This window comes from Haemorhous mexicanus, chromosome 16, assembly GCF_027477595.1.
Source record: "Haemorhous mexicanus isolate bHaeMex1 chromosome 16, bHaeMex1.pri, whole genome shotgun sequence".
Lineage (NCBI taxonomy): Eukaryota > Metazoa > Chordata > Aves > Passeriformes > Fringillidae > Haemorhous > Haemorhous mexicanus.
Genome location: NC_082356.1, coordinates 11,970,411 through 11,982,906, shown reverse-complemented (window position 1 = coordinate 11,982,906; position 12,496 = coordinate 11,970,411). Strand labels below are relative to the sequence as shown.

The following is a 12,496-nucleotide window of genomic DNA, read 5'->3' as shown; positions in this document are numbered from 1 at the left end:
TTCCTTTGCCAGCCCTGGCATGTCACCTCCCATGCCTGCTGCCATGCTCCCTCCCTGCCCCTCAGGGGTCTGTCCCCAAAGGGCTGGGCTGCCTGGGTGCTGCCAGTGAGGGACAATGGGCAGAGGCAGAGCTGGCAGCTGGCTCAGATCCCCACTGCTGCCCAGGCCACCGTGCTGTGTCTGAGACCTCCCTGAGACGGAGCTCTAACCCCACAGAGCTGCCATGGCCATGTGGAAGACCATCATGTGCTCGCCCAGGACTGCGGAACCAGTGCTGCTGATCCTCCTGGATGTGCTGGGGAGCTGGCCAGAGCACAGCATGTGCACCTCTGATGGGGACAAAACGGGTGTCTTTGCCCTGGCTGTGAGTTTCTGTAACTGGCCTTTGCTGGCCCCAAGGCCACCTCTCCAGCAGCTCTCCATCCTCCTTCCCCCACTGCATCTCCCTGCCTCAGGCGCTGGCCTCAAACCTGGCCCAGGGGCAGCTTCAGGCCCGCCAGGCCCCCTGCTCCCCCTGTGTCTCTCTGGGCCTCTTGCTGCCAAGCTCGGGCCCTGCCACACTGACACCTCAGCACTGAGCGCTGTCTCGGGTGGCTTTGTTCTTTCCAGGCAGCTGTGGTGATGTGGAAGATCCTCCAGGTGCCCTGTGTCCCACATATGGTGACGGTGTATTTCCCCCGCCTCTTTGTGCATCTGCTCTTCCAAGTGCTCTTCAGCACTCTGGATATGCCAGAGGAGGTCATTACCTTCTGGAAGGGATGCCAGGAGCAACATGGCCTTGCCACCAGCCCCAGGAGGTGCTCCATCCTACTCCTCCTGTCCCTGCCACGTGGCCTGGGAAGGAGCCAGTGCTCCCAGCGTGACCTGGGCTTTGCTCTGCACGCAGGTTTGCAGTGCAGACCCTGAAGTCCCTGCTCTGCCGAACGCAGCACGAGGATGTGGTGGTGGCAATGGAACACAATTGCGGCTGGGACATGCTGCTGTGTGCTGACACCCACCACTGTGCCATGAGTCTGCTGGCCAGGTGAGACCCCCTTCTCCCCACTGCCTCTGACATTTGTGCTCTGTGCCCAGGGAGCTCCACACAGATCCTGTGGTCATGGGCCAGAGGGTCTTGTCACCGAGGGACGGCCAAGCAGACTGGAAAAGGCTGGGAGAGGAGGGTGCCCACAAGGAGCCGCCTCCCAAATAGTCCAGGGCCACTTGCACAATGCTGGGGAAAGACCAGACCTGTGTGTGTCAGTCCTGGCGGAGGTTTGTGCCTCTGGCCCACAGTCTTGGTTACTTTTTCTCCTGCCAGGGAGATGTCCTATGTCTCCATCCCCTTGTGTTCCCGGATCGCTCGCTACCTGCTCCGGCTGCTCAGCACACAGGAGCCACGCTGGGAGCTGCCTGCCCTGGCGTTCCTTGTGGAGGTAAGCCTGATGGCCAGCGCTGCCTCGCTCAGCTGCCTCCCAGCTCTCTGCCCTTTCAGAGCCACAGCTGCCGGGGATGGAGCCCGTGCCCTGCGCTGCTGCCTGGGCCCGGCCCTGTGTGGTTCCGAGCTCCTGTTGGCCGGGTCCACTGTCACTGCCCTGTGCCTTTCAGGTCCTCGAGTGCCTGGACTTGAGTGAACGCAGTGCTAACAGAGTCCTGCAAATCTTGTCAAGGCAGCTGCAGAGGGAGTGCAGGGAGAGGCGTCGCCTGGCGCTCAGGGCCCTTCTTGATCTCACTGATGATCCCTCAATGGTGAGAAGGGGGCAGTGGCTGAGGCTGAGCTAGGGAATGCAGTCGCTTGGGCTTGGCTGGCCTTTGGGAGCTGGGGCAGCTGCTCCCAGCTCTCCTGCCTCCCACTTCAGCTGCCCGAGTGCTTCAGGACAGGCCTTTGGCCTTCAGGCCCTGCAGCAGGAGGATGGCATTTCACAAATTTGTGTTCTGCACAGACCAAAAAAATGTGGAGCCTGACTGAAAGTCTTGTGGAGTTCCTGTGGGACACAGATGGAGAGATAGTTATCATGACAGTCATGCTACTCAGCTTTATCATCTTGGACAATGACATGCTGATGCCCAGCCCCATCACACTGCAGCTGGTTGAGGCGCTCCTGCCACTCTTTGACCACGTAAGGCTCGCTGCCCCCAGCCATGGCCACTGGGTGCTACCCGGACAATTCGTGACCTCAGGATTTGCAGGCCTGTGTCAAGCTGAGCCCTGTGCAGCCAATTCTGAGGTCTTTTTTCCTTCCTTTCAAACAGGACAATAGCCAGGTTCAGGTAATCTCCATACTGCTCTTCCGAACATTGGTGACTCATCCAGCGGAAAAGGCAACAAAGGCCCTGAAGACACCCCTGCGCCAGAGCCTGCTGCCACTCTTCTTCCACTGCCATGATGAGAATCGTCTTGTGGCACAGGTGAGGACTTGTGGGCTGCTGCAGTCGCCCTGGCAGGGGGCTTGGCTGCCTCCTGCCCTGGTGCCTGCCACGCTGCAGCCTCCTCCAGGCCTTGGCACAGGGACACGGGTCCTGCGCCCTGGGCTGTGGGGTCATCTCCTCGTCTCTGCTGCTCTCCAGGCTTCACAGGAAACGCTGCTTTGTGTGGCCAAGTTCCTGAAGAGGAGGGATCTTGAAAGACTGCTGAAGAACAAGAAGCTGTGGAAGTTCACCGAGTGCCTGGTAAGGATGGCCTGGAAGTCCCAGCATCAGCCTGGAGAAGGCCCCCGAGGGCGGTGCTGAGAGTGCGGGGCGGGCAGCTGTGCCCCTGCCCGCTGCTACACGCAGAGGCCACGCGGGCTCCTCTCCAGGCTCCCGTGGGCCCGAGCCGGGTGCCTGTGGAGCCCCGGCCCGGCGGAGCTGCAGGGCAGGCCGGCACCGCGGCTCCCCGGGCAGCAGCCGGCCCTCTGCCCCTCCCCTCGGGAGCCCGGCGCCAGCGGCTGCTGGCCGCGCCTCAGGGCTGTGCGGGCAGGGGAGGCCGGGGCTGGGTGCAGGCAGCGCCCGGCCGAGGGGCTGAGCCCGCGCCAACCCTTCCTTCCCTCCCGCCGCTCTCTCCAGCTGGCAGAGGACAGGAGCGGAGCGGCCGAGCACCTGCGCCGGGCCCTGCGCTACCTGCAGAGCCCACAGGAGCCCCTGCGAGAGGCGGCCATCAGGTTCATGGGTGAGCCACAAGCCCGGGCTCCCTCCCCGGCCCCCGGCAGCTCGGCCCCAGCCCCGCCTGCTGCCCCGGCAGCGCCGGTCGGGCCCGGCGCCGTGGAGCCCCGGCTGGCCTGGGCGCTGCTGCCGCCCTCTGGCAGCCGTGCCCTTGGGCGGCAGCGTGCGGCCAGGGCCCGGGCTGAGCCCTGCCGGGCCAGCAGGCCGTGTGGCCACAGCGCCGGCAGCGCCACCGGCAGGGAGCTGTGCCGCTGGGGCCGTGACAGGCTCTGTGTTCACAGGGATGGCTGGGCAGTACCTGAGGGGGAAGAAGGAAGAGCTCCAGCTCATCTGCACTGGTGAGTGAGGGCAGCGGGCTGGCAGTGGGGGCTGGTGGGGGCAGCTGCAAGCCCTGCCCCGGCTGCAGAGGGCTCTGCTCCCTGTGCGGACGAGGGGCGGCATAGGCAGAGCACACTGAGATTTCAGGACCACGTGGGGGATTCGTGGCCAGCAGCTTCAGGCTGGTCCCGTTGTTCCCGTTGTTCCCTTCTTCCTCCTGGCCATGCCTATAGCCGGCTGGGATGGCCCTGGCAGGGGGCTCTCCTCATGTCCCCAAAGATTTGGGATCTGACCATGGCTCTGTTCCTCTCTCTTTCAGCCCTTGAACACCTGACAGAGGACATCAGCAGTGCTGTGTCAGACATGGCACTTCAAACATTGTATGTCCTCCGGGCACTATATAGTGAGCAATATTCCATCTTCCAGAGGCTGCAAGATCAATTCTGCAGGGCATGGAGGACACGGCCTCGTCTTTTGGGGCTCGACTGGCTGCGCTGCTGGAGCTCTGCAGAGAGCTGAGCCCAGAGGCTCTGCCTGCTGGGGCCACCTGAGCCAGCGGGAATTCTCAATTTCTTAAGGATTGTTCTTTTCTTCTTTTTGTTTTTTTTCTTTAGTCTATGAATATAGAATGTGTTATAATACACAGACTCCCAGGAGTTTTCTTTTGCTGGCAAGGGTTAGCAGGGCATAGGGGAAGAGGGGGAAAAGGGTGCCTGGGCTCAGCCAACTGCCCAGACGTGCAGTGTAGCAGGGAAAATGGTCAGAATGCCCTTGCCCTTTGGTGGTTCTTCTGAAGCCTTTGTGCAGGTGACAGAGCGGCTGGGCAGGGGCCGGAGCTGCGGGGATCCCTGTGAGAGCGGTGCCTGGAGATGGCCACAAGCCCTGTGCCAGCCAGGAAGGGCCATCTGTGTCCTCCTGCCCGTGTGCTGCTGGCTGGATTGCTGAGGGCTCCGAGGTGCCTCTGGATGGGGCTCCTCTGGAGCTGCTGTGGGGCTGTGGTGCTGCTGCCGGGCAGGTTGGCTGGGATGGAGGAGACCCTGAGGGGACAGAGCCACGAAGGGATGAGGGGCTGGAGAAGCCCTGACAGGACACGGCAGTGGGAAGGCACGAGGGGGGATGTGTGAGGGAGTGGGTGGCTGTAACATTGGCAGGGGGAGGGAATGGGTTGGAGACAAAGAGACCACTCACCCCAATGTCCATGTGGCAAACAGAGAATGTTTATTCTCAAGTCCTTCCTTCTAAAGGGCCTTTGAAAAACCCAGTCTGGATAATTTCATTACTCTGATTTCTATGCCCTGTCAGATTCTGGCCAGTGAAATGCTGCAGCCTTGGCAGAGATGTGACTGGGTGAGGCCCCTCTCAGTCAAACCAGGGGCTGGTGCATTCACACAGTACCAGCCAGCCTGCACTGTGACACACGGCAACAGAGTGCAAGGCACCGCTCCGGGTGCTCCCCAGGAACCTCAGCTCTGGGAGCACTGTCTGCTCCAAGCTCCAGGGGCTGCAGTGAGAGCCAGGCTGGGCTCTGCCCTGGGGCCATCCTGCAGGGACAGCTGGAAACAGGGAGCATTCCCTTGCCACAAAGAGCCAAGCCAAGCCTGCAGGGCAGCTGCTCCAGCCTGGACTGCACTGTTGGTGCTGTGCTCTGGGCTGGGGCTCCCCGCACAGGGCACTGGACTGGTGTGCCAGAGGAGACAGAGAAGCTTCAGCTTCAGCCAAACTGAGGGGGGTGCGTGGGCTGGGAAGAGTGGGCTGGGGAGGCTCAAGGGGATTCACAGAGCTCATCCTGCTGAAAGGACGAGGAAAAGGGAATAGGAACTCAGCAGTGAGCAGAGCTGAGGGCTGGAGAGTGGCTCTGAATGACACTAAAATCCCACTGGACCTCTGAGACATTGCTGCTCCTCAGCCAGTCCCAGGATGAATTCCTAAGTCTGGGGCTCCCTCTTCCTTGTGGTGAGGGGGCACCAAGGAAGGCAACAGTGTGATAGAGACTGCGATGGGCTGGGAGCTCACTGCGGGAAGAGAGCAGTTGGGAAGTAAAAGGCAGGCAGTGGAGAGAACTGTTCAGAGAAGGGCTGAGCTAGAGCTAGAGCAGGCTGCGAAATGTAATTTGGGGTCACCCCAGATTGATTTCATTTCAGAAGTTATTGAACAAGTTTTTTTTTTGGGGGGTGTCATGTTTTCCCTTGGAGGTGTACACTCTGCAAACTTGAGCTGTGTTGCCGAAATGCTCAAGCAAGTCTGTGCTACAGGTCACACCATTTCTTCTTTGGCTGATTCCAGCCCAGTGCTGAGCTCCAGCAGAGCCCTGGCAGAGCCCAGAGCAGCCTCAGCACCCGCAGAGCCTGGCTGCAAGGAGAGACACCAGAAACTGCCTGTCACCTGAGGGCTCCTGTCCCCTTGTGCCAAGGCCTGCGGTGCCCAGGCCATGCTGGCTGTGCCCAGAGCTGCCCATCCCTACTGCCTTTGGGAGCAGAGCAGGAGGGCAGGACATGTGCCCAGCCTGCAGCCAGCCATGGCACATCCAGCCTTCAGCAGCTGCCCAGAGCCAAAAAGCAGCTGAGCGGCCAACTGAAGAATTCATTGCATCTGCCCCAGCAAAGGGGGAACCCTTCGTGCCTGGCCAGGCCATGCCATGCTCAGATCTGGGAGCATCCCCATGGCTGTGGACTCACCTGCAATTTGGGCATGGAGCCTGGCTTTGAAGAAGGTGCAAGAATCAAAGTCCATCATCTTCAGCTGGCCAGGCTGAGGAAGAGATTGTCATCCTTGAGGTTTTCCTTGGTGTCTCCAGCAGAAGCCCCACCAGGTACAGCTTCTCCAGGGGCTCCTTCTCTTTCCCTGGGGCCAGACCAGGCTGTCAGGGCTCTGCCCAGGGCCCCAGCCATCCATGAACCAGACAAACACAACCAGCGGGGATGGTGGCCACCAGTGCTTGCCACACCAGGTCTCCAGCTCAGCTCCAGCCCAAGAGCTGCGTATTCCCTTCTGCTGACCCCTGCTCAGAGCTACAGGCAGGACAAAACCAGTCTGGTATGCTTTGCCACTGATTGCCAAGAGATGTGTGGAGCTGTTACCTGCCAGGCCCCTGGATCCAACTGTGCACATGGATCTCTCCCATCTTCTAGGGCAGAGGAACACCCTGCACCCAAGGATGACAGAAAAGCTCTCCTAAGGATGGCCTGTCCAAGGGTTGCATGGACAAACACCCCTTAATGATGTCCTGGCACTCTGGGGAGAGAAACCAGAAATCACCAGTCAGCACAGCATCTGATGGCCAATGCTGCGAGCGCTGCCCGTCTGGCTGTGGCCAGCAGCTCGGGTCCAAACACAAGCAGGTGCCTTCTGGGCAAGGGAATGGACTGGCATGGGCAGCGATTTTCCCTGGTGAACCTGGGAGGAACCTGGGCAAGTGCAGAAGATTGGGATAACTCCGGCATGAGAGAACCTGAGGTGTGTCCCTGATGATGCTGCCAGCACTGAGAAGGAACAGCCAAGGCAAGCGCTGGGAGCAGACACATCCTGCCGCTTTCTGCTCTTCGACGGACACGGAACTCACTTGTTCCCCCAGCTCCAGAAGACTTGATGCAGAAACAAAAACGTTCCTGCAGGACCACCAAAGGCCAAGGGGCTTTTGGCCACTTTCCCTTCCACACCACTTCTGGGCAACTTGCTCAGAGGAAGAACTCTTTCTTCCCCTCTTCCCCATTGGCCTGAAGACACTCTGCACGAAGAGAAAGCTCCCGGACATCGGCGTATGACAACAGCAATTTAATGTTCCTATAGAGGGTGGGAAAGGAAGTGCTTGCAGAGGAGAGATGTTCCCCGCAGGTTCAGGTGGCCCCAGCAGACGCAGCCTCCCGGATCACTTCTCCACGGCGCCACAGCAGGACACTCAGCCACGGTAACACAGGAAAGGCCGCGACTTCCAGAGCTGGCGGAGTTGGTCTCGCATCTTCTGGAGTCCAGAGGAGGGAATGCTCTGTACAGCTAAATTGATGTACAGAGTTTGAAGTGCCAGGCATGAGACGGTAGGGCTGGTGTCATCCGTCATGTCCTGAAGGGCTGCAAGAGAGAGAAACAGAGCCACAGTCAGAGGGTGGATCTGCGGGGACCTGGGCAGAGCCTCCTGCCATGTCCATCCCACACAGCTCCTGCCAGGGCCTGGAAGAAGCAGGACAGAAGAAGGACGAGCTGGCAGCTGCTGGCCAGGAATGTCCCCCAGGCCCCTGAAGAGTGTCTGTGTTGTGGCCAAGCTGCCCTTGGTGAGCACAGGTAGCGGAGCCGCCCACGGGCAGGCCAGGGAATGCAGCTGCCGGTGGCAGCCCCCGCTGAGAGCCTGCAGGCCTCACTCACCCATGCAGATGATCCGGAACTCTGGCTGCTGCCCTGTCAGGTAGCGCCCGGCGATCCCTTGGGAACACAGAGCGAGTCCTGCCTTCAGAGCCACAGCTGCCGCACACGGGTGCTGCCAGCCCTGAGGCCACACGCCCTGCTGGCCCGGCAGGGCTCAGCCCGGGCCCCTGGCACAGGCTGCCGCCCCAGGTCATGGCTGCCAGAGGGTGGCAGCTGTGCCGAGGCCAGCCAGGGCTGCAGATGCCTGCGCCCAGGCTCCTGTTGCCGGGGCAGAAGGCAGTGCTGGGGCCGAGCTGCGGCGGGCTGGGGCGGGGAGGGGAGGGAGCAGAGCTTGGGGCTCACCGATGAACCTGACGGCCGCCTCTCGCAGGGGCTCCTGTGGGCTCCGCAGGTATGGCAGGGCCTGGCGCAGGTGCTCGGCCGCACGGCTCCTATCCTCTCCCAGCTGCAGAGAGTGGCAGGGCACGGAGAGAAAGGGTTGATGAGAGCCCTGCCCCAGGGCCGGGCGCTCCCTACACCCTGCACTGCTCCCCCTGCCCACACAGCCCTGAGGCCTGGCCAACAGCCGCAGGCGCCAGGCTCGGGACGGGGCAGAGGACACAGTGAGCCATGGTGCCGCCCCGCAGCAGAGCCCAGCTGGCTCGGGGCTCCATCGACATGAGGCTCGGTCAGAGGAGCCTGGAGAAAAGCCCGCACGGCCCAGGAAAGGGAGTGGTGTGTGGGGCGCAGGCCGCTGCCCCTGCATGGGGCACTGGGCAGGGGCCACAGCTGCCAGCCCCACAGACTGGGTGCCATGGGCAGGCGGCTTCTCCAGGGATTGGGCTGGGGATTCCAGGCCGTCCTTACCAAGCACTCGGCCAACCTCCACATCTGATCCGTCTTCAGCAGCTGCTTGAGATCCTTCCTCTTCAGGAACCTTACTGCAGAAAGCAGCGTTTCCCGAGAGGCCTGCAGAGCAGCAGAGACCCAGAGATGGCACCGCAGCCCAGGGCACAGGACCCGCATCTCTGTGCCGAGGCCAGCAAGAGGCTGGAGCCCATCAGGTGCCAGGGGGTGGGCAGACAGCTGAGCCCCCTCCCACGGAGACACCAGAGGCCAGGAGGCCTCACCTGTGCCACACGCCCGTTCTCATCGTGGCAGTGGAAGAAGAGCGGGAGCAGGCTCTAGCTCACATACTTCTTCAGGGCCTTTTTGTCCTTTGCCACTACCAGCGTGATCACGTCTTGGAAGAGGCGAATGGAGAGCAGCTGCACATGGCTGTTGTCCTGTGGGAAAGGAAGCAAAAGCCCTCCGCATCAGCTGCTCCAGGTCCCGCTATGCCCTGGCCCAAGGCAGCATCCAAGTGCCCATGGCTGGGGGCACAGAGCCTCACATTGTCAAAGAGGTGCCAGAGCGCCTCAGCCAGCTGCAGGGCGATGGGGCTGGCTATTATGAGGTCTTTGTGCAGCAGCAGTAAGCTGAGCACAATGAGGGTCATCTCCACGATGTCTTCGTCCGCATCCCACAGTAGTTTCGCAAGGCTTTCAGTCAGGCTGAACATGCTTGGATCCTGTGTGCAAAACAAGGCTGGGCCACCCCACGCTACTGCTGCAGGGCTCAGAGGCCAAAGGCCTGTCCCAAAGCACTCGGGCAGCTGAACAGTGACCTTGGAGAGCTGGGAGAGCACAGCTGCCAAAGCCCAGCTGAGCCCTAGGGGCTGCTTGCCCCAGCCCCATGCTGCCAGCACAGCTTCAGCTGCTGCCTCCTTCTCACCATCGAGGTGAGCACCACGAGGCCGCGGAGCACCACGCGACGCATCTCCGTGGACTCGCTCTGCAGCTGACTTGTCAAGATCTCCAGGACTTTTTCGCCACATTCGCTCAAGTCCAGGCAGTCCAGGACCTGAAAGGCACAGAGAGAAGACGCAGAGGTGCCCAGGAGCTCAGAAGCACACAGGGCCGAGACAAGACAGCAGCACAGGCACTGTCCCAGGCAGCTGCGGCTACCAGAGGGCAGAGGGGTGGGAGGCAGCTCAGCGAGGCAGCGATGGCCATGGGACTCACCTCCACCAGGAACGCCAGGGCGGGCAGTTCCCAGTCTGAAATGCCTTCGCTGAGCAGGTCAAAGAGGCAGGATGCCATGCCGCAACACCAGATGATGGAGACGCGGCGCATCTCCCTGGCGGGGAGAAAAAGGCACCATTGCCCCTGAGCCAGGTGGGCAAACCTCTCCCAGGGCTGACTCACAGAGGCCTGGTCTTCTCCCAAGCACCCAGGGGGTGCTTTGGGAGGCGGCTATTCCCGGGCACCCTCCTCTGCCAGCCTTTTCCAGTCTGTTCATCCCTCCCTTGGTGACAAGGCCCTGCCGCCCATGACCACAGGGACTTTGTGGGGAATTCTGGGCACAAAGGAGAGGGCTGGGGGGGAGAACGAGGTCTCACCTGGCCAGAAGACGCACTGCATAGTGGTGGGTGTCAGCACAGAGCAGCGTGTCCCAGGCACGCTTGCGTTCCATTGACACCACCACGTGCTCATAGCGCATTTGGCAGAGCAGGGCCTTCAGGGTCTGCAGTGCAAAGCTGTGTGCACAGCAAAGCCCAGGTCACGGTCGGGAGCCCTGGCTCCTGCCCTGGGGGCATGGGAGGGATGGGGAGACTGCGAGGACTGGCATGGAGCACCTGTTGGGGTTGGTGGCCAGGCCGTGTTCCTCCTGGCATCCCTTCCAGAAAGTCTCAACCTCTTCTGGCATCTCCTGCGTGCTGATGTAAGCTTGGAAGAGCAGACGCAGAAAGAGATTGGGGAAATACTCCAGCACGACAGGGGAGCGCCAGGTCAGATTGAAGACTCTCCACAGTGCCACGGTTGCCTGCAAGAAATAAAACACCCAGAGACAACGCTCAGTGCTGAGACATCCATGTGGCAGGGCTCCAGCGTGCGAGGGAGAGGCCAGGGGAGACACGGGCCGAGCAGCCGGCCTGGTGCCCCTGAACCCTGCCCCTAAGCCAGGTTTCAGCCCAGTGCCCGAGGCAGGGAGATGCAGCTGGGGGAGGACAGAGAGCTGGCTGCTTGAGAGGCGGCTTGGGGGCTGGCAAAGGCCGGTTCCAGAAACTCACAGCCAGGGCAAAGACTCCTGCATTGTCCCCATCAGAGGTGTACACGCTGTACACTGGCCAGGCGCTGAGCGCGTCGAGGAGTAACTGCAGCGCCGGCTCCGCAGTCCTGCTCGAGGACATGATGGTTCCCCACATGGTCGCGGCAGCTCTGTGGGGTCAGAACTCTGTGTCAGGGCAGTCTAGGCCACAGCCCCGTGGCCTGGGTAGCTGCAAGGGCCCACGCCGGCCCTCAGCCCTGGCTCTGCCCACTGCCCTGGGCTGGCAGCGGCCAGCCAGCCCACGTGGGTACAGGCCCTGAGGGGCAGGGAAGGAGCCTGGCCCCAGGCTCAGGAGCTGATGTCCCAGCACTGTAAAACAGAGGAGCCAGAGGATCCTGGAACTCCCCGCCCCATCTGGCAGTCAGCAGGGACAGGCTCTACTGGGTGACGGGCTGGTGAACCCTAAGCCCTCAAGGCACGTGGGGCTGCCCTACCTGTCACACGATGGGGCCCAGCGCAAGAGGGTGATCATCACGTCCGAGGGGTATTCCTCGGTCAGCTCCAGAAGGGCCTCGTCCAGCCTGTGCCCGGCAGACTCATTGGCCGTGAGCCACTGGTGGATGTACCTCACCATGGCGGGCACCTGCAGAAGGCACGGGGAGACTCGGAGACGTGCCAGAGCAGCAACTTGCCCAGCTTCCCCTAAGAAGTGCTTCCCTTCCAACCACATTGGGCTGGGCCTCAAGAGCCGAGGGAGCCCGGCAGAGCTGGCTCGAGGTGCCACAGCAGTGCTGGGGTGATTGAGCCCTTGCCCCAGGCTGCTTACTTGCGTTGGATCGGAGACACCCTCCTCCACAAGCAAATCCAGCATGGCAGCACCGGTCTCAGCATTGAGGAACAGAAGCTCCGCCAAGAGGCCGGTGCCCACACCAGCGGTCTCTTCCTGCCAAAGGCACATGATGGAGTCACAGAGGGTCTGCAGGAGAAGGGCAGGAAGGGAGGGAGCATCCATGGAGCACTCCAAGCCTGGTGCTTGGCTGAGCAGTGACAGCAGGCCCAGCCCAGGTAGGGATGGCCACAGGTACCTGCGCTGTTCCGCAGAAGCGGCCAGGGGCGGCTTCCTGCTCTTGTGTCCGCTCCTCGGCTGCATCTGGCAGAGAGCGAGCACAGACAGGGCTGAGGGGCTGCGGGAGAGGCCGGAGAACAGAGCCCAGCCCTGCGCTCCCCAGGCAGGGAGAGCCTCGGCATGCCCCGGGGGATGGAGCACAGCTGCCAGATGATCCAGCCCAGCTTCTGTCTTATCCATGGGCATGTCCACAGGGATGGGATGGGGCCAAGCTGGCTGCAGGCTCCAGCCCTGCAGCCCAGCTCTGACACTCACCCTCCTGCAGCAGCTGGAACTGCTCCAGTTCTTCAGGCTGCTGTGCTGAGGGAGCTCCAGCCTCTTCCTCCTCCACCCAGGCCAGCTTGGTCATGCTGGGTGGTCTCTGCTCCATGTCACTCTTTGCAGTTATGAGTGCCTGCTGAAGCAGAGAGGCCTCGGAAGAGCTGAAGATGAGCAAGTCTGCAGTCGTACCTAGAAGGCACCTGCAACAGAGGGGCCTTGGGAATGCTACAGGACAGTAAGTCCTGC

General features: G+C 61.7%; 2 protein-coding genes across 2 annotated transcripts in view; one reads left to right on the top strand and one right to left on the bottom strand.

The window, feature by feature from the left end:
* LOC132334955 (zinc finger protein 850-like) overlaps positions 1 to 12,496 on the top strand; it is a 300,730-nt gene that overhangs the window by 106,472 nt on the left and 181,762 nt on the right. The window lies entirely within an intron of this gene.
* Positions 7,234 to 10,453, bottom strand: LOC132334809 (uncharacterized). The gene is made up of 9 exons (XM_059860980.1): positions 10,214 to 10,453; positions 9,837 to 9,951; positions 9,547 to 9,675; positions 9,167 to 9,343; positions 8,904 to 9,059; positions 8,641 to 8,742; positions 8,137 to 8,239; positions 7,795 to 7,851; positions 7,234 to 7,503 (listed from the first exon to the last, which is right to left on the bottom strand). The coding sequence occupies exons 1-5, from the start codon at positions 10,312 to 10,314 to the stop codon at positions 8,958 to 8,960; spliced, it is 624 nt and encodes a 207-aa protein (XP_059716963.1). The 5' UTR covers positions 10,315 to 10,453; the 3' UTR covers positions 7,234 to 7,503; positions 7,795 to 7,851; positions 8,137 to 8,239; positions 8,641 to 8,742; positions 8,904 to 8,957.